The sequence below is a fragment of the Patella vulgata genome, chromosome 2 (genome assembly GCF_932274485.2).
Source record: "Patella vulgata chromosome 2, xgPatVulg1.2, whole genome shotgun sequence".
Classification (NCBI taxonomy): Eukaryota; Metazoa; Mollusca; class Gastropoda; family Patellidae; genus Patella; species Patella vulgata.
The window spans coordinates 32,984,142-33,004,176 of NC_065880.2; the positions used below are offsets into that span (position 1 = coordinate 32,984,142).

General features: G+C 34.1%; 1 protein-coding gene across 3 annotated transcripts; it reads right to left on the bottom strand.

Annotated features, from left to right (window-relative positions):
- Positions 1–542: 542 nt before the first annotated feature.
- On the bottom strand, positions 543–19,829 carry LOC126810430 (malonyl-CoA decarboxylase, mitochondrial). Of its 3 annotated transcripts, none has more exons than XM_050535493.1 (10): positions 19,678–19,829; positions 14,098–14,226; positions 10,295–10,435; positions 8,289–8,429; positions 6,153–6,305; positions 5,788–5,952; positions 5,141–5,306; positions 4,406–4,564; positions 2,661–2,894; positions 543–1,850 (listed from the first exon to the last, which is right to left on the bottom strand). In XM_050535493.1, the coding sequence occupies exons 1-10, from the start codon at positions 19,780–19,782 to the stop codon at positions 1,627–1,629; spliced, it is 1,617 nt and encodes a 538-aa protein (XP_050391450.1). In that variant the 5' UTR covers positions 19,783–19,829; the 3' UTR covers positions 543–1,626. The 3 variants fall into 3 exon arrangements, with proteins under 3 accessions (XP_050391450.1, XP_050391451.1, XP_050391452.1); XM_050535494.2 differs by lacking the exon at positions 19,678–19,829 and adding an exon at positions 19,271–19,420; XM_050535495.2 differs by lacking the exon at positions 19,678–19,829 and adding an exon at positions 19,165–19,285.
- Positions 19,830–20,035: the final 206 nt, after the last annotated feature.

Here is a 20,035-nt window from a genome sequence, read left to right on the forward strand (position 1 = left end):
GGTACATTTGAACCATAGCTGTTTTCAAAGACATGTATCTCCATGTCAGATTTTTGTGAGAAAAGTAGTTGGATTTAAATTTATCATATTGGAACAAAATTACAACTTTGTTTTTACAAATCGGTACATAAAGAAAATAAAAAACAATTGGTTTGAATGCAGGGCTCAGACTAGTATCAATTTTTAGGGAGAAGTACAGGCAAAATAGGGAGAAGTGAGGGAGACCTAGGGAGACTACAAGGAGAGATCAGATTTCACAAATTGTAATGGTACCATTCCATCTTGTTCCGCCATTTCACGTATAAATTTGATTTTAGATAACTTTTATGTATTTATTGTGGTATAACAAGATCACATTAATATCAGGATTTACATGTATCAAATGTATAAGCTTGCAGGTAGTCAAATGGACCGTATAATTATATTAGGTAGCCCGCCTAAATGTGCCAATTTCTTGCTTTAAACACACCATTGAACCAGAATTAAGAAATTATTAGTTCAATAAGGAACTATATATGTACATGACAACAAAATCATTTCCCTTATAAAGAACAGACAAATTAGTCATTTATTTAGATACAAATTTGTTCTTTTACTTTAGCTTTAATACATACAAGGTAGTGCAAGCTTGAACTACATTTGTGTAAGTCGATGTAAGTAAAATAAACATGTGTTGACATCTGTAGTCCACGCTCAGAATGAATATATGAATATTGGGCTTTCATAGTCCTTCAAGCACAAATTATGGCATTGTATGCAAATTTCTGTGAATTGTATTCATTTTGTATAAAGTCTCTTTGTATATAGAACAAAAACAAGCCTGTCTTTTTTTTTGTTGATAGATCTCAACATAGAAAGAAAATATTGTATCCACCACCATATTTAATTGGGTCGTTACTGATTGGCTACAATTATTGGAGTTAGATAGAGGTTCTAATGGAGACAAAATAATTAGATTCCTTGACTATATTTGGAATTATTATTGTTTTTAGATGGATTTAAATTATCTTTAACATAACATTTAAAATAGTTTTTCCTAGTTTCTCAAATAAAAATGCAGAAAGACGTCTCCCAATCTTATTCACATTACCCTATTCACATTACTCCCATTAGGTCACACGTGTTTGTTTATGTACGGTAAATCTGTCTCGAGAATAACTTTGCCCTTCAATAAATATACAGCGATATAAGGGAAACTTCAACTTCGCCCTAGGTTCTTTGGAGGGCGAAATCAGAGGTGGTTGGGCACCTATACAAAATGTTGAAAGTAGTACACTAACCAGGAAAACGTTACAATCAGTTTCACTAAAAGACTGTTGGATGCAATTCACTGCATAGTGAAGGGATATTATGAAACATTGGTTAATTTAATTGAATATATGTTGATTTGGCTTTTTATGATCTTGAGATAACAATCGGGATTATTCGGAAACAAACCCCAAAACAGCCATATAGTGGTTTGATTTCTCTCATCAATTTGTTTTAATGAATTATTATTAACGAACAATCATCCTAGAAGGTCTTTGATAATAAAATACCAACATTCAAAAAATCTGACGTGAACACACTTCTAGAACTGTGACAAGCAGCATTTTAAAAGTTGCGTGAAAAAACCTAAATAAACATTCATTGCACAGTGCCTGGGACTATTCCAGCACACATATCTAACACATCTTGTGATGCTTCAATATGGTATTCCTCTAGATATCTACAACTATTTTCTTCTGTACTGGATAAATAATACCGGTAATTGACCATCATACCACATGATGCATTTAAACCTCTCATAGACATGTCGGCCATCCAATTAACTCGCCATATAACAGCACCATTACGAAGATGAAAATTGGCTGTAAATAAAAAATCAGAATTAAATACCTTGTTGACCAAAAACTGGTCAAATTTGTTTCCATGGAAACTTTAAAATGAAAACATAAAATGGCCAAACAAAATTTTATGTACTTCTAGCCAGTGGTTACCATATACACTTTACGGCACAGGTATCTGCCTTTAGGATTTTCTTTGAAAGATATTCATAATAAAAAGGAATGAATGTTTATGTGTTATTTGTTGACTGAACTGCTTACTAAGTTTTTAACAGTAACCGATATGATGTCGACAATGGACGGTAATTATTGAATTGCGGGTCTAGAACCCAGAAATTTGTTTTCTTATTCGAGTATTCCGAAATATTCAAAAAAGTTATGCAAATCAGGATTTGAATAATTTACAAAAACAACTCACTCTTTCCGTAACACTTCGTACTAAAGGAGCAGTATTTACCTTTGTAAGCCTAACACAATTCTGAGTCACACAATTAATACAACACTATCTTGTTATTTGATGATAATAAGTCGATGTGTGTACACGGTTCTATCAAGATATCTTGAATGGTGCTCTTTAAATTCTAATTAGCAAAAGGCTAAGTTGATGTGTTTACACGGTTTCATCAATATTTCTTGAATGGTTTATGAGATAGACTCTGGAAGCGACACTAGGATGGATAAAGCCCACTTTAATGTCCCTGAATAACTTGGTTTGGCACCAGATAACAAGCATAATGGCAGCTGACAAATAAAGGCATGATTTAGTTGTTGGCTTTTTCCAAGGAAACAATCATTTGATCATGAAATTATGAGATTAGTGAATTACTATCTTACCAACTGGATTTAATGCATACTGTCTTCTTTTTTCTTGATATAAATATCTGGCACACAACCTCATTAATATAGGCTTCAAAATACGTTCTAAGTCTTCTCTAGACACCCACGTATTAGACTGAACAAAATCTTTCAAAAGTTCTAAGACACATGAATGGGATGAATTCATATAAGGTTGTAAAAATGATTGTTCACTGTCTGTTATAAATTCTTTTCCAAAGTCTTCTCCAATAACTGTAATTATAATCACATACATGTAATAAAATTAAAGCTGTTTTTAGGTTAATTTCCGAATAGATGACAAAAGTCTTGTATGAACATCTTTAAACATAAACAGAAATTGTTCAATTATGCTTTTCCCACCAATCACAGCCTCGTTTTCCTCCATAGTTTTTAAACATGTTGCTAGATCAAATTGGGGGAAATGTCTATGTTATTAATCTAGATTAAACCATGTGACTATTAGAAAATGAAACAACTTGTTCCTAAACACAGGTCAAGATAACACACACTTCAAAATGAAATGTAGAACTGTTTTACCCTGGTTTTTTAACTTGCTTTCTTAAAGGATTTCAATAAGACATTATCTTATTTAGGGCAATGTTTAATTTAAACAGGGCTCAACTAGATGTTTACATTAACAAAATAAAACTGAAACTGTAGTCCTTTAATAAATGCAGGGCTTGCCACGAGACGCGAGTACTAGATGTTTACATTAACAAAATAAAACTGAAACTGTAGTCCTTTAATAAATGCAGGGCTTGCCACGAGACGCGAGTAATTACTCGCGCGCACGCTACGCTCGCGTAAAACCAAATTTACGTGAGTGATTAAGTACTCGCGCAAATATAAAAAATAATTTAATCAGAAATAATTGAATATCGTAATATAAAAAGCCGTAAACAATTTGTATGCCTTCATATTGATGCACTATTGCACACGCGGCGTGTCTTTCCAGTTCCAACTGTTGTTACTAAAAATACTTTGAGACGCGTACTGCCAGGCGGTTTTTAAGCGGATGTCCTTTGCCGTGTCTGGATAATCAAACATTGAGCGGATGTTGTCGTTTCTATTAATAGCAATTCTTTCGATCCCGCATCTTTTCTACAAATTGATGGGATTGAAATTGTTTTGCCTGTTCTTTTACCTTTCTAAGCTTTACCCGAATCCCCTCAGCACGCCAACGATGGCAAAGGAAAACCCAGTTTCCCTTGCAACGTTATTGTCATGGGAAGACGATTTACAGATAATATTACTGCCAAGGAAATAAAAGAGTATGCATTGCCTTTGTCAAGTTTGTGTGTGAAATAGCTTTATTCAACGTCCGCTTCCACCGAAGTGACAAGAGCATTGCCATTAGGCACATGGAATTTAAATGGCTACTCACGCACATCATTCTGCGTGAGTAAATACATGTACTCGCCTCACTCGCGCAAGTCTATATTTGCGTGAGTAGTCATCTACTCGCCTCCAATTTGCTCGTGGCAAGCGCTGAAATGCATTACAAATAAGCTTTAATATTTATTTTATATAGTAAAACTCAAGAGAAACATAGGTGACTTTCACAAGAAAGAAAGAAAACAAAGAAAGATTCTACCAATATAAAATTCTAAATAGTTATACCATCCGGTGACTTTTTTGTTCATGACTTCAATTTGTGTTAACATGTTTTAAAGGGCTATATAAAACCTGAAATGTCATAATTATTTTTAAATAGACAGTGTATATCAAATATATCATGTTACCTTTGGCATGAATACTCTGATTAAGATCTGTTATTAACCATTCTTTAAAACCTGGTATTGGTGATAGACTAGAAAACTGTTTTATATGGTCAAATTCTTGCTGTACTTCATGGACTACTTTCTTTATCAAATAATTACCCAATTCAACTCCCTGTAAACCTGTAATACATTAATTAAAACAAATTCATGTGTGTTAATACAACATTTTAATTAAGATACTGTTAATATAAGAAGTGGTATCAGATATTCTATAGAGTTGACAAACAGTACAGTATACCTCTCTATATGATAGCATGAGTCACTCTACTTTAGATAGCTGTCCAAAATCACTTGTGTAATCAAAATGAAATGAAATGGGGTTTAACGTCCTACTGTTCTGCTCCTATACTGGGCTAATGAAGACGGGCATACGCCATGCAGTGTGCTATGAGGGAAATTTTGCCCGGGCAGCGGCACTATCGCCTACTCTTATATCGAATTCCAACTGTCAAAGGAACTTTTACGTGCATTCCAATGTATACACGGGACCTCGGTTTTTCGTCTCATCCGAAGGACTAGACACTTGTGTAATCAGCATGGTGTACAAGGTAGCTATCACAAATCACGAGCTATCACAAATCATCTGTGCACGATAAGACTCTGATCTAAGTAGTAGGTTTGGCATGTTACTTTATTGTTTTCCTTGCAATTTTTTAAGTTTGCAGAGCCATAATTTAATTAAAGATCTGGTCTTACCTTTCAATGTAGATGTAATAGAATAGAAAACAGCTGCACTAATTTGATTCGGATCTTCTTTTTCCATATTTGGAGAAGAAACATCATTGGTGGGCGGAGACAGAGTTGAGTCTGTTGGTTCTTTCTTTACACCACCAGGCCAAAATCCTGGGGAGTGTATAATGGACTAAAAAAGAAAGTTTCATGAACTCTTTCAAAATACTATATATATATATATATATATATATATATATATACACACACACACACACAGTTTAAAGAGAGAGAGAAAGAGAGATGCGCTTTAACTTCCACTCGACACAAACGAGGTCATTTTGGGACTAACAGATGGTTCAATTTTGTTTCAATAATTCGCTTGTGTGTAGAGGTCTTTAGCAGTGGGAGGAAACCGGAGGACCCGGAGAAAACCCACGAGGTTGGACAGGCGACCCTACTACTTGTCACGTACAAACAGGGAATCAAAACCACGCCAGTTGACTTCATAACAGGCCTTATGATACAGCGTGCACATGCTAACCATGCGGCCATCCAACCTCCCACACAGTTTAAAGACTAATTGTCACTAAACTAACATGTAGTCCAGTTGGATCCACCCCCTTCTTAAATTTAGAATATAATCGATATTTATTAAATTTTTCTTGACTTACATGTATGGATGATGAGATTTCTTGTGTTAAAGCTGTATGTAAAACAACGACAGGTTCATGAGGCATACTATTATGTGTAAATACAAAACATCGTCTATATGGTCCAACACGTCGCTTTAAATCTGTCCAGTTTCTTATCGGATGTACAGCTTCATATTCAGATATCTGAAATATTGTAAAGACACCGATACTAAAGGAGAAATCCAAGATATATTTTAGCAAATAAAACGGGTTTAATTCTGTGTGAAGAGCCCTTAGAATCTTTAATTCTAGTCCAAAGAAACTATGTGAATCTCTGTGATATGTTTTCAAAGATACGATCTGATGAAGAGTCCTGGTTATACCACACTTAGTATTATTCATACCTTTTGTACCATATCACATGGTGACATCCAGGTAACCCTCTGTAAATTTAGAAAACCAACAGCAAACCACAGTGATAGTAATTCACGTAAACTTGTATTCAACGCTCTATAATATGCTACAGCTATCTCTGATGTACTGTTCAATTGTCGACTCTAGAATACAAAAAAACATTATATACAATGATTTAAAGATAGGTTCCCAGAAAAGTATCTATCGGGTGGTTATTTCCAATAAAAGTATGGCAATTTTGGTATATATGGAAAGTACATAGAAATATCCAATCTTACTAGAAAAATACTGGATTCCCCGAAAAACACTCATGGAGCATACACAGGACAAAAATGTAAGGGTTCCCCTAATCGACAGCCCGATGATTAGGAATTTCTGCACGCGTAGGTCACACGCGAACATTGAGCGCTTGATGTACAAGTTGATAAACTTTATGAAGAGTTAGACGTACAACACTTTCTGAGATAAAAATGACGGAAAAGACGCGGGTAGTGGATATTCCGAGAATTTAATTAGGATTCGATCTTGTAATAAATAGTAAGCGATTAAAGACAACATCATCTTATGTATGCAATGAATTCTCCTCTGACTTCCAAGAGAGGTAAGTCACGTGACGTAAACATGACCTGGTTTGATCAAATTTTTATAGCAGGGCATTCCTTCGCAATTACAATGTTTGAGAAGGATTTGAAGCAAAATTATGACAAATTAATTAGTTTGAATATGTTTTTAGTCCATATATACCATTAAATCACCCAGTTTGTACGCAGGAATGTATCTTTAACTCATGCACTTACAGTAAGGCTCTTGGAATGGTATGCAAAGTTATAATAGTTGGTGATGGTTGATTTACTATCAATCATCAACAGCTTATTTAGTAATAAATATCTCAACATATAAACCATCTATCATAGTTATATTGCCAGTAAATTATCTCATTCTTCGCTTGTGACTTATACATAGTTTAGGCTTTTCGTTCATTTTGCAGACAGTTTAATATTGAAATGGGTCATTTAAATAAGCTCAACACCTATACCAGATTGCATCATCTAAAAGATATTAAAATTGAAAGTTTGTAACCTGTTTGATTCACTAAAACATATCTGGGACAGCTTCTTTAGAGATAACTGTTTCCCTTATTAATTAATGTCAGATTCTAACTTAATTATCCTAGACCCCTAGGTGTAGTAGCTTTGTGAAAGTATATTGTGTCTATATTGGTAGTCATTAAAACACCTTATAATTACACAGTGTATTTTTTACTTTCCTAGTTTTCTTCATTCCTTTCTCCTTGTTAAATGTATACATATTTAGTTCAAATGATATTTTGTGTTTCTTTTGTATACATGTTTTTCTTTTGATTCTATGTTCTGTCTGTCTTGTTTGTAATATATTTGTATTTATATTTTCAGTGTTTTTTGGTTCTGTTTAAACAACTGCTTCAAATTTTAATTCCTCAATTTCCATGTATCTGAAGACACCGAGTTAGAATAAGCCCAGAATCTCTGGCTACACTATATTCATCTTGAGAATTATATTCTGATCATAATAGTAAAAGTAATAGTAATAGTAGAGTTATATTTAAATTTATCAAAATAAATATGACAAGTATAAAGTATCGATATTTCTATAGAATCTGGATGATATATATTTATCATCGATTGCAATTATTTGATTATGGAGGCCATACCGCCAAGGCTGGAAATAAGGCACTTGTCACAGACAATGTCAAGTTTTGTCAGACACAATCATCCCTCTGTTGCTGTAACAATTTGTCTGGCACAGATTTGTCTTTGTTTAGTTTGTTTACAATTCAAATGCTAGATATTAGCATAGTTCATTCAAATGCCATTAATAGTACATTCAAATGCTAGGTACTAGTTCATTCGTGCCCAATATTTTGTCCAGTACAACTAAAATTCTTACTTCAGAGTCTGCATACCACCGCAAAAGAATAATGCATAATTGTAAATTTGATTAGGTTGATGTTAAAGCTTATGACCAATCCAAGAATTCAAGCATTTCGGAAAACAATGGCACAAAATCTTTGACCGGCATGAACATGGACGAACCAACAATATGGTCATTTTAAAAAATATTGATTAGTATAAAAAATAAACACTTACAATAACATCAGCTCTCAAGTCCACTAAAAACTTGACCCCTCCATCAATTCTTCCTATCTGACGAAATAGTTGCTGATATCTGGGTAAGAGTGTGTTTCGCAATCTTTCTTGTGTACTTAATAATACAGCCTCACCTCTTTCCTTTATTAAAATAAATCATCTTATATTAACAATACATACTGAATAATACAGCCTTACCCCCTCCTATAGTAAAATAAATCAACTTTAATAATTGCGTTAAATTTGTTATGTCAAGGATTACAAAATTTTGGCTGAACTTTTGACAGTTATTTGATTATATAAACTGGCATTATCAGATTATTAGGGCTATTGACCTGTAGCTACATACAAATACAGCAGTACCACAGAAAATTACCATATCATCTCCTTAAATAAATGATCAAAAAGTGGTATCAGTTTTTCTACTACTTAAAGCCAATTGGAGCGATAGTTAGGATTTATCTATAAAGTAGTCTAGAGAGAGAGAGAGAAACAGGGTTTAACTTCCACTCGACACAAACTAGGTCATCTCGGGACTAACGTATGGTTTAATTTTATTTCAATAATTCACTTGCGCGTAGGGGTCTTTTAGCAGTGGAAGGAAACCGGAGGACCCGGAGAAAACCCACGAAGCTGGACTGGCGACCCTACTCCTTGTCAAGTACAACCTGGGAATCGAAATCACGCCAGTTGACTCAATGACAGACTTTATGATACAGCGAGCATAGGTAAACCATTCAGCCATCCAACCCCCAATAACCTGAGCACAAGTTTTCACCAAAGAAAAGACCATAACTTGCTATAAATGGTATTTTAATCAATATTTTTATGGTACTTTTTATAACCCATCTTTCATTTAAGTGCCCAGATGTGCTTAACAATAAAATAAATAAATAGAATTAAAAATTGCACAATACTTAAAAGAGGTCCAAATTGTAAAAAATCAAATCAATAAGCATTTAAAAGGGAAGTTAAGAAGAGTTATAAAAGGCGATTTTAAAAAGTTTCGTTTTGAGTTTTATTTAAAAACAGTTAAAGAATTACAACATTTTAATTGATGTGGCAGCTTGTTCCATAGATTAGGTGCTTTAAATGAAAAAGCGTTTTCTCCGTAAGATGATATTGTCCGAACTGGAACGGAGCTGTCTTAAAGGTTTATAAAATTGGAGGAGATCGGATAGATATTTTAGTGCTAAGTTGTTTATGCATTTAAAAGTTAATAGTAAAATTTTATAGTCAATTCGATAGGGCACAGGTAACCAGTGGAGTTTTACTAGTATTTCACTAATATGACATTAGCGAGGTGCACACGTAATAAGTCTAGCAGCGGAGTTTTGTAGAGACTGAGGTTGGTTAAGAAGTTTCTGTGGAACACCAGTAAGTAAAGAGTTGAAGATGTTGAGTCTAGCAGTGACAAGGGCCTGAACCAAGGTCTTGATGGTTTTATCAGGTAGATAGTTTCTAACTTTACTTATGTTGCGGAGATGATAATGTCCTATCTTACATGTGTTTAATTTGGGATTCCATAGACATATGGCTGTCAATTATAGCTCCAATGTTTCAAGAAAGCGGAGGAGAAGATTGTGGCATCACCAACACGAATGTCTTTTGGTACATTAAAACTGTTATGCGTTTTAGAGCCAATTATCATGAATTCCGTCTTTTCGGCGTTCAACTTGAAAAATTCATCTTCATCCATTGTTTTATATCATTGATACAGAGCTCAACATTGCACTTACTAAGTTCGAACCTATCGGGGTTGGCGGGTCTGAAACTCACAGGCTTCTTCTTTAATTATGACTAACTCGGAGCACAATCAAAACATGTTTGAACACACCAGCCTGCATAGCATGGAACAAATCATGTTCAAATAACTGTAGACTGAACAAGTTTATTTTACCACAAATATTTTGTACATGTTGTGTAATTCATTCATTTTAGTAGTAACTGTGATATATTATTTTATATACAGCATCACAATTCTAGACAACATATTGTTACTCTACCTGTGACATAGCTACACTCTGGGCAACTCTAGTAACATTATCTTGATTTACTCCATATTTCTCTGACAATAAAGTAAGAAACATCCCTTTATCTTCTGGTGTTAACTGACCATAGTAAGACAGAAATTCTTTACATTTTCTCTGAAAGTGGTAAGAAATACAATGCTAGACAAGGAAACATGCCCAACAGCAGTTCCATCTTCCAAGCTGTTTTAAAGACTTGTCACCATATTAATATTTCAAATTTTTGAAAATAATTTCTTGAGAATCCCAATGAATAAAAAATAATATCAAAAACAGTCTTTGATTACAAAGTTTCAATATCAAGAGCAATAACTATATCAAAATTTCTAATAACAAAAAGTTTACAATAAAAATTTGATGACTAGGGTAATAACACTGCCAGTATAATGCATTACAGATGGATTTCATAGTGGTGAGAGGGAGGGAGAGAGAGAGAGAAATGGGGTTTAACGTTCACTCGACACAAACTAGGTCATTTTGGGACTAACATATGGTTTAATTTATTTCAATAATTTGCTTGCGCATAGGGGTTTTTAGCAGTGGGAGGAAACCGGAGGACCTGGAGAAAACCCAGAAGGTTGGACAGATGACCCTACTCCTTATCACATACAACCGGGGATTCGAAACCACGCCAGTTGACTCAATGACAGGCCTTATGATATAGAGCGCACATGCTTACCATTCGACCATCCAATCCCCCTCATTCATAGTCAAACAATACCAGCATTAAGTATGAAATACAAACTTAAACATTTCCTTGTAGTACAATTTCAGACGGTATTGATGATAAAGTAATAATATAACCAAACATTTCAATCTTTGTATGTTTAATTATACTGTTTTAAAAATGTTTATGTCTGGCCAAGAGGCAAGATTTAGAAGCAGGGAAAAGTAAGCATGGTTGTTAAATACAATTTCCTGTTATAACAGATTATAGGTCTTTCATCACATACTAATAATATTATCAGTAACTGTATTATTAGTATTATATTCTATAGCAAATGTACTGGTAGGTCATTCTGACCATTAATCTATTTATTGTATAAATCTTTAATCACCTTTTTTTTTAAAATAAATCTAGCGACATTTATAGGACATCTATATAGTCTTATTAATTGGATGATTGGAATTCAGGTTGGCATAGAGTGGGATTTCGGTTGGAAAATGATTGGACAACTTTGAAGTTACTTAACTCACGGGCTAGAATCCGTTAAATTTGCAAAAATTTATTGTTTGGGATTCAGGTCAGTCATCTTAGTTAGGCTATATTGGACCACATTGAAGTTGCAGGAAAACACAATTGCAGCTGTAAAATTTTCCAAATTTTGTTGGGGAGGTCCTTACACGGTAAGCTCTGCACATTTGGCATTCGCTGACGACCAGCACCACCATCTGTAAACGTGATCGGGCATTTCAGGTCTGGTCCCTGTAACATTCATTGACTAGTAAGACTGGCACTATTATAGTGTATGCGACTTCAAAATTGTAAATACCAGCGGTTGCAGGAGATAGATAGAGAACAAGCTAAAAAAACGTGATTTTTCGTACAATCAGGAAGTTATAGTCTGAAATGTGGGAATATCGAAATGGACTGAGATATATTTGCATACAAGGAGTGGCCATTTTGTCTGGCAGTTTTGGTGAGATTTTTATGAAATTTGAACTCAACCTTCATTGAGGTGTAACGGTGATATATTTCAAAGGTTTTTAAAAGCTTGATATACCATATATTTACAAAATTTGTACGAGGTTCAGCCATTTTGTTCGGCCGTTTTGGTTCAATTTTCATGAACTCAACAATCATATGGGGGTAACGGTGATATATTCAAATGTTTTTTTCAATCAGATAAAAAATGTGACCTCTAGAGGGACCACAAGCTAAAAGCAGGATTTTTCGTACAATCAAGGGCCATAATTCTGGAAATTACGATCCAATATGCGTTAATATCTAAAGGAACCAAGATCTTTAGGTTATAAACATGTATTTCATGTTTCATCAAAATCGGATCAAATTTGTTACCTCTAGAGGGTCCACACCCTTGGTATACCATATCTTTACACTATTTGCATACGAGGGACAGCCATTTTGTCCTGCAGTTTCGGTCCAATTTTCACGAAATTCCAACTCAAGCTAAAAACTTGATTTTTCGTGCAATCAGTGGCCATAATTCAGGAAATTATGATCCAATATCCGAGAATATTGGAAGGAACCAAGATCTTTGGGTTATAAACTGGCATTTCAAATTTCATCAAAATCAGACTAAAATTGTGTCCTCTAGAGTGCCACAAGCTCAAAAACATGATTTTTCATACAATCAGGGCCTATAATCCATGAAGTTATAGTTCAATACTTGCCAATATCGAAAGGAACCAGGATCTTTGTGAGATAGACCTATATTTCAAGTTTCGTCAAAATCGGATAAAAGTTGTATTATAATTTGCAACAGCTATAGTCGGACTCAGACACTTATCTCTCACAATATAATTAAATATGTTCATTGTTTTAATCTTGATCTTTTATCAACAGAAGTATTATTGTATAGTTGTTTTAATAGTATTAACCAGGCTCCTTTTACACCCTTATCTATTTTAATTAACTCTTTAGTTTATGTCACTAGTGGCAACATTTCGATAACAGTTTATTGTACAACAAATTTAACTTAAAACTATTAGAGATTAGTGTCAAAACAACCAATAATATAAATTTTACTTAAGTTTCATGAGAAGCAATATATTTATTTTAACCAAAAGAATGTGCATCGTTTTGTTCATTTGTTTTTAGTTGTCATTTGAATTTACTGCTGTTGCTGGTTGAATAAATTCATATCCAGTTCAAGTTTTTATGGAAGTAACCCACAAAGTTACAAAACAGACAAGATAACCAGCAAAGCCATTTACAATGAAATAACAGAGGAAAAATTAACATGAAAGTTCACACGAATACAAAATGACGTGATTCATTTTTTGATTTTATTCAAACACATTGATTGCATAAATATAAATACAATTATTCAACAATAGTGGTTACCTCTGCTGGTCCCCTGTTATAAACCCTGAAAGGCCCGGTAAAAACCTTGAATGATAACAGACTTCTTGGAAATTAGACAATCCACTTTACAGATTTGGTTAAGATATTGTATAACACAAATCCCTGCACGTAGGCTACGTATGACTAGTTATGCAAATAATTTCTCCACAATAAATTTCATTTTTGGAATGAAAAACAAAAACAAAAACAGATAAACATGTCGTGACAGCTTTCTCAAATATATCATTAATAGTTGGTCATTCTTTACATGCACAATTGGAAATGTTACTGCAAAGTTCAGGTCTTGCAATAAGTTTCATATGAATATAGATTCAAGTAAAAATCCTAGATAATATTTCAGTTAATAAAACTGCTTAATCTTTTGTTCATTAAAGTCTCTAACAATTATTACCCTTTATTCTATTCCCAAGCAACTATCTGAACACCATTTTCAAAGAAATACCAAAGTTCAGTTGTGGTAGAGTTGTGTGGGTTAATAGCAATCATTGTGTGCCGAGATTAAACTGTCTACAACTCAGACATTTGTGCAGAAATGGCTCAAAATTTTGAACTGAAACTTTCAGAGGATGCTAAATGTTGACAAATTTTTAATCAATCATATCTTTGTTAATATTTAAAATGGAATTGTTCCAGACTTCAGAAGCTTTAAAAAAATCAAAACAAAGGGAAAACTGGACTTTACCTTTAAGCTTAAAAATATGGATATAACGTATATAGATTTCAATCTCACCTCTGTTGATAATATATTCATATCCGGACACGAAAAAGTTGACTCCAAAAAGCTAGGAATATCTGATGTCATCGTTCTAATGGGCATAATACCATTTTTACATGCACTGAATTTCACATTACTAAATACCTGACAAAAAAAAAAGAAGAAAATAATATGTTTTAAAAGATAGCCATTTTACAAAATATTATTAATAGTATTATAACTAGCCTTTCTCAAAAGTCCCAGAAAATGGAAAATTTGGAATGGAATAGTCAGATAGTTTTAAATTAATAGAAGTTTTACTGACCAACACCTAAAGCCCCAATCTGCTGGATCACAAATACCTTGCTAGTCAAAAGTATGTAATATACTATACAAATAAAAAAAAAAAGGGGATATTTGATTTTGGGGGCATAATACTAAAATATGCAAATGACTACGAAAAAAGTCACTATAGAACCTAACAGAAGAAACATTTCCAGTTACATGTGACGCCCAAACGCACCAATAGCTACCGCATGGAATGCAGGTGATGCTTGGGATCATCATGGGGGTCCAACCCAAGATTTGCACGACTCTGACTTTGAATGTTACAGTCATTGTGGCATTGAATTCCAGGGTGGAAACATCAGTTTAATTGTTTTAGTGACCAGAAAACAAATTTTGATATGCGTCGGCTTACCCAAAATGAAAGGTTACGTGCCCTTGGCATGCTACAGATCGGCACAACACAGGCGGTTGTGGCGCGGACGATGAATGTTTCTCAGTCTGTCATAAGCAGGCTATGGTCCAGATACCGTGATACACAATCTGTACAGGACAGACCACGCTCAGGTCGACCAAGGGCGACAACTCAAGCCCAGGATCGATTTATCCGTACCTTGGCCTTGAGAAATCGTGTCATCACAGCAAATCAGATCAGCGCTCGTCTTCAAACAGACACTGGCGTGAGAGTGAGTGGCCAGACGATTCGGAATCGACTGCATAGGGGTCACCTTCGCGCCCGACGTCCTCGCGTGATCCCTTGTTTGAGAGATCATCACATTTAGGCAAGACGTCGTTGGTGTAGGGATCGTCAACACTGGGATAATCGACGCTGGAGCAATGTGATGTTTTCAGATGAGTCAAGGTTCACTGTTGATTTTTTGGACAGACGTAGGAGGGTGTGGCGTCGTCGAAACGAGCGCTTCCAAGACGTTAACGTCATCAGACATGATCGATTTGGGGGTGGTTCTGTTATGGTGTGGGGAGGCATCACTGTTGCTGGAAGAACGGCTTTACATGTTGTTGCAGGGCGTGTTACAGGCCAGTACTACCGGGACAACATCTTGGCAGTCCATGTTGTGCCGTTCGCACGACGTCATGGCCGCAGTTTCATCTTCCAGGATGACAACGCAAGATGTCACAGGGCCAGGATCATTACAGGTTACCTCCAACAACAGAACATCACCACATTACCTTGGCCAGCACTGAGTCCCGACCTCTCCCCCATCGAGCATGTCTGGGACATGCTTGGACAGAGGTTACGTCAACGTCAACAACGTCCTGCCAATGTCCAAGAACTTGCTGCTGCGTTGCAACAGGAATGGGACAATCTGGACCAAAATAACCTTAGACGTCTCATTAGGAGTATGCCACGTCGGATCAATGCTTGTTTGGCAAACAGAGGAGGATTTACCCGTTACTGACTTGGTTGTGATGCTGTGGTAACTTTGCTGTTTGACCCCGGGTATCATTTTACCCTTATAATGGTCAGTCTGTGCCTTACTTAGTCTAACGATCATTTGGAATAAATCGATGAATGTGAACTTCATTTCATTTTGTCATTTGTTTCTTCGTCAGTTTCATTAGGTGACTTTAATAACACTTAAAAATCAAATATCCCCTACTTTTTTTGAATAGTATATTTCATTGTAATGACTCTGATAATAGGATCTACACTAAGACAAATGAAAACTAAAAAATATTCAAAAATGAAGTTAGAATTAGTTGCTTTTATAATGTTGGGAACCCAAGCTGGGACTTTAATAACTGAAATGATTCTCATGAACATAAAACTACTCCTGGTATATTCTGTACTGATTATCAAATTGAAAATTATTTTCAAAATGCAAATTGGAAATAATTTTCAAAAATCAAATTGAAAATTACTTTCAAAAATCAAATTGAAAATTACTTTCAAAAATCAAATTGAAAATTATTTTCAAAATAAAATTGAAAATTATTTTCAAAAAATTATCAAATGAAAAATTATCAAATGAAAAATTATCAAATGAAAAATTATCAAATGAAAAATTATCAAATGAAAAATTAAATACTTTAAGCAAATCAATTTAGATATTCACAGGTAGTCTTCTATTAAAAAAATCAATTGGAAAATTCTTTAAAGATGGGTTCCCAGAAAAGTATTTATCGGGTGGTTATTTCAAATAAAAGTATGGCAATTTTGGTATATATGGAAAGTAGAGATATCCAATCTTACTAGAAATATACTGGATTCCCCGAAAAACACTCATGGAGCGTATACAGGACAAAAATGTAAGGGTTCCCCTAATTGACAGCCCAACGATTAGGAATTTCTGCACGCAAACATTGAGCGCTTGATGTACAAGTTGATAAACTTTATGAAGAGTTAGATGTACAACACTTTCTGAGATAAAAATGATGGAAAAAGACGCGGGTAGTGGATAATCCGAGAATTTAATTAGGATTCGATATTTGTAATAAATAGTAAGCGATTAAAGACAACATCGTCTTATGTATGCAATGAATTCTCCTCTGTCTTCCGTGAGAGGTAAGTCACGTGACATAAACATGACCTGGTTTGATCAAATTTTTATAGCAGGGCATTCCTTCGCAATTACAATGATTTGAAGCAAAATTATGACAATTTAATTAGTTTGAATATGTTTTTTGTCCATATATACCATTGAATCACCCAGTTTGTACGCAGGAATGTATCTTTAATTTAACATCTATTAGAAAATTCATTATTACTATTAATAAAACCCCTATACAATTATTTTCAAAAGATCATTTGGAAAATAAATTATTCATATATTATTTATTTCCTCTTTGTTAATTTGTATAGCTATATTATTAGCCATACTAATTTTCTAACTCTATACAAGTCATCTGTGTGATCTATTGCCGATTTGCTAGTCTGTGTTTATTAAACAGGCATAAATGCAAGACCTAAATCTGCCTATTGCATGTCTTTCTTTAGGCCTGAAATGTTATATAATTAGACATTAATTAACTTACCAAGACCATAATCAACTCTCGATGCCATTGGATGGCTGCGTTATAAGTAGATTTAAATACGTTTTATGGTCGATGCCTTCACCGTAAAAATGTCTAGTATCATAACAACAGTAGTAATGACAATAGGCTATAATTGTATCGCTGATATCTAGACTCAGAATGAAGTAATTTGACTGAAGTTGCAGCATATTTTCTATTTACGTTATCTTTTTTCAGGGGCGCCGGAACTCTTGAAAATTTTGAAATTTGTCAATTCCGAGAACGCTGTTTAGAGCGCCTCTAGCATTCCAAATTTCAACATAAAACCCTTTAAAATACATAATAATGAAAGAGACAAAAGCCTGATTTTTCACAATTTTCGTATCATTAGCAATTCATCTCATAAAAAAATCTTTTTAATTTTACATTCAATACACCAATCTTCATCAAGAAAACAGAATAAGCTTTTTGAACGAGACAGTAGATTTCGAGACACGATTCTTGCAAGAGCTCATATTCAGGAGCAAGTGTTGATGAGACACTATAATGAGACTATAATCGACCGTGCAATTACATATCTATCATATCAAAATGAATAGACTAGTAAAAAGGTTGAAAACTTTCATCATTAGGGCATGGGTATACATGTATACCCCTGAAAAGGGCAGAGTACCATTTGTATACCCTGGTACCCGTGTGTCTATTTTGTAACTCTTATACCATAATGCATTTCAGTACAGGGCTAGACATATTCCACAAGTCACATCAAATGGTGACGCTATATTCTTATCTGGAGAGCATGCACAATAAATACCATCGGTGTAGACTGGAAAAACCAGACGCTAAAGATTGACATTCACATGAGACTTCTGGCGTATTTCTCCGAACATAACTGATTAGAAATTACAGTAAAAACAGAAACGATTGAATGTAAATCAGTTTATATACATTCATATTACATTATTATATGCGTTGCGACCCATTTTTGTCAATTTCTAGGTCCCAAATATTAGCGATTTAGCTCCTTTAATGATAATTGCTTTCTGTGTGAAAATCTTTATTTGTGATACTTTTATCTTGAATTGTTTACATTTATCCTCTAATAGATGGAGAAAAACCTGACACATAATCTTTTCAAATGCACTAGGGAGAGGGGTTTTACATAGGCTAAGCCTGTTCCCCAATCCCATTCAGTCAACCTGAATAAAAATACTGTTTATAAAATAAAAAATGCACTATTTAAAATCTTTCTTAAAATATGAACTCAATTTTCATATAGATGGCAATATGATCTAGTAAGCAATTAAAGGCTTATAATACAGCTATTATTAATCACAATTTTGATGAATATAATGCAAAATACAGCAACACTATAAATTGGGATATTGTCCTTGGAGTGGATACACTGGATACACTGTTGAATCTACATATTACATTCTTAAAGATGCATTATGTAAGAACTAAAAAAAGAGCACCTTCCAACAATCATAACTTCGCTAAGAATAATAAAATTTGAATGAAATTTGCAATTATTCCTTTTTCATTATCTAAGAACTTTTATAGCTCTTTAACAAAATCTTGCATAATGCATCTTTCATGTAACCTTGGTTTATGTTGTCCATAAATATGTATAGCCAAACTTAGATCAAGATTTAAAATATAAATATATTCAACATCATTCAATGAAAGAGTTCAGTAGATATAATTCTTATCTTATCTATTGTGTGAATGATAAACTATTGTCTAATCTTTAAGGTACAGGTAGCCTATAAATTCTTCTGCTAAATTTTTATAGCACAGATTTATTTTCATTTTATTTCACTAAAAATGATAATTTCTTACCTGTAGCATTGCATAAATCAACCTAAAATTTATCCACAAGGTATAAAATCGTCTGCTAAAATTTTATTTTTTCGGCTTTAGTTCAATACATGTTATAATTCCTTACCATTTGCATTGAATTAGCCACCTCAAATTTATCCAAATATCATCACAAATTGGAAGAAATTATAAATGCTTGCGTTATTTCTTTAAAATTATGTATTTACAAGCATAAAAATAAATTTGTATCTTGCCTCTTTCCCGAGTTCTCTGAAAAATCAAAGTCTGCTCTTAATACAAGGAAAATATTATTTCCAAGTATTAGAAATTTCGAGGAAAACATATCTAGAGCGTGGGAGATAATTTCGGAGAATTCAATTATCGACAACGCTCTCATGTTAAGCGTGTCAGGTGAACAGTAATAAATAGGACACACCCATGCCGCATTTCTGGCCAACCGCAATGCTACTTTCGGTTTCTATTCCTGCAAATATTAATTATTGATCGATAATAGTGAGTTTTCAAATTACTTACCCGTTGCAGCTGCATTAAACGTCTAAACGAGGCCATTGTCTTTTCTTCTGGTGTTTTGTTATGCACTCTTGTTATGTTACTGTAAGTTGTGGACACAAAACTCATCGTACGTTACACTTTGACCGTTCATTTTAAGTTCAACTTGAACTTGAATTAGGGGAATTCCCATGTCGCTTCAACATTAAAAACACATTTAAATGGAGGCATAGATTTGTGTAGTAAAATCATTTGAGCCAAAATAGAGAAAAAAGTGACATTGTAAATTTGTTGCCAAATAATAGTTGTCAGTACGTTTGCCTTCAAGTAATCTTAGATAGACCGCGTAAGATCCACTGCGGACTAGTTTATTGTCAGCGAT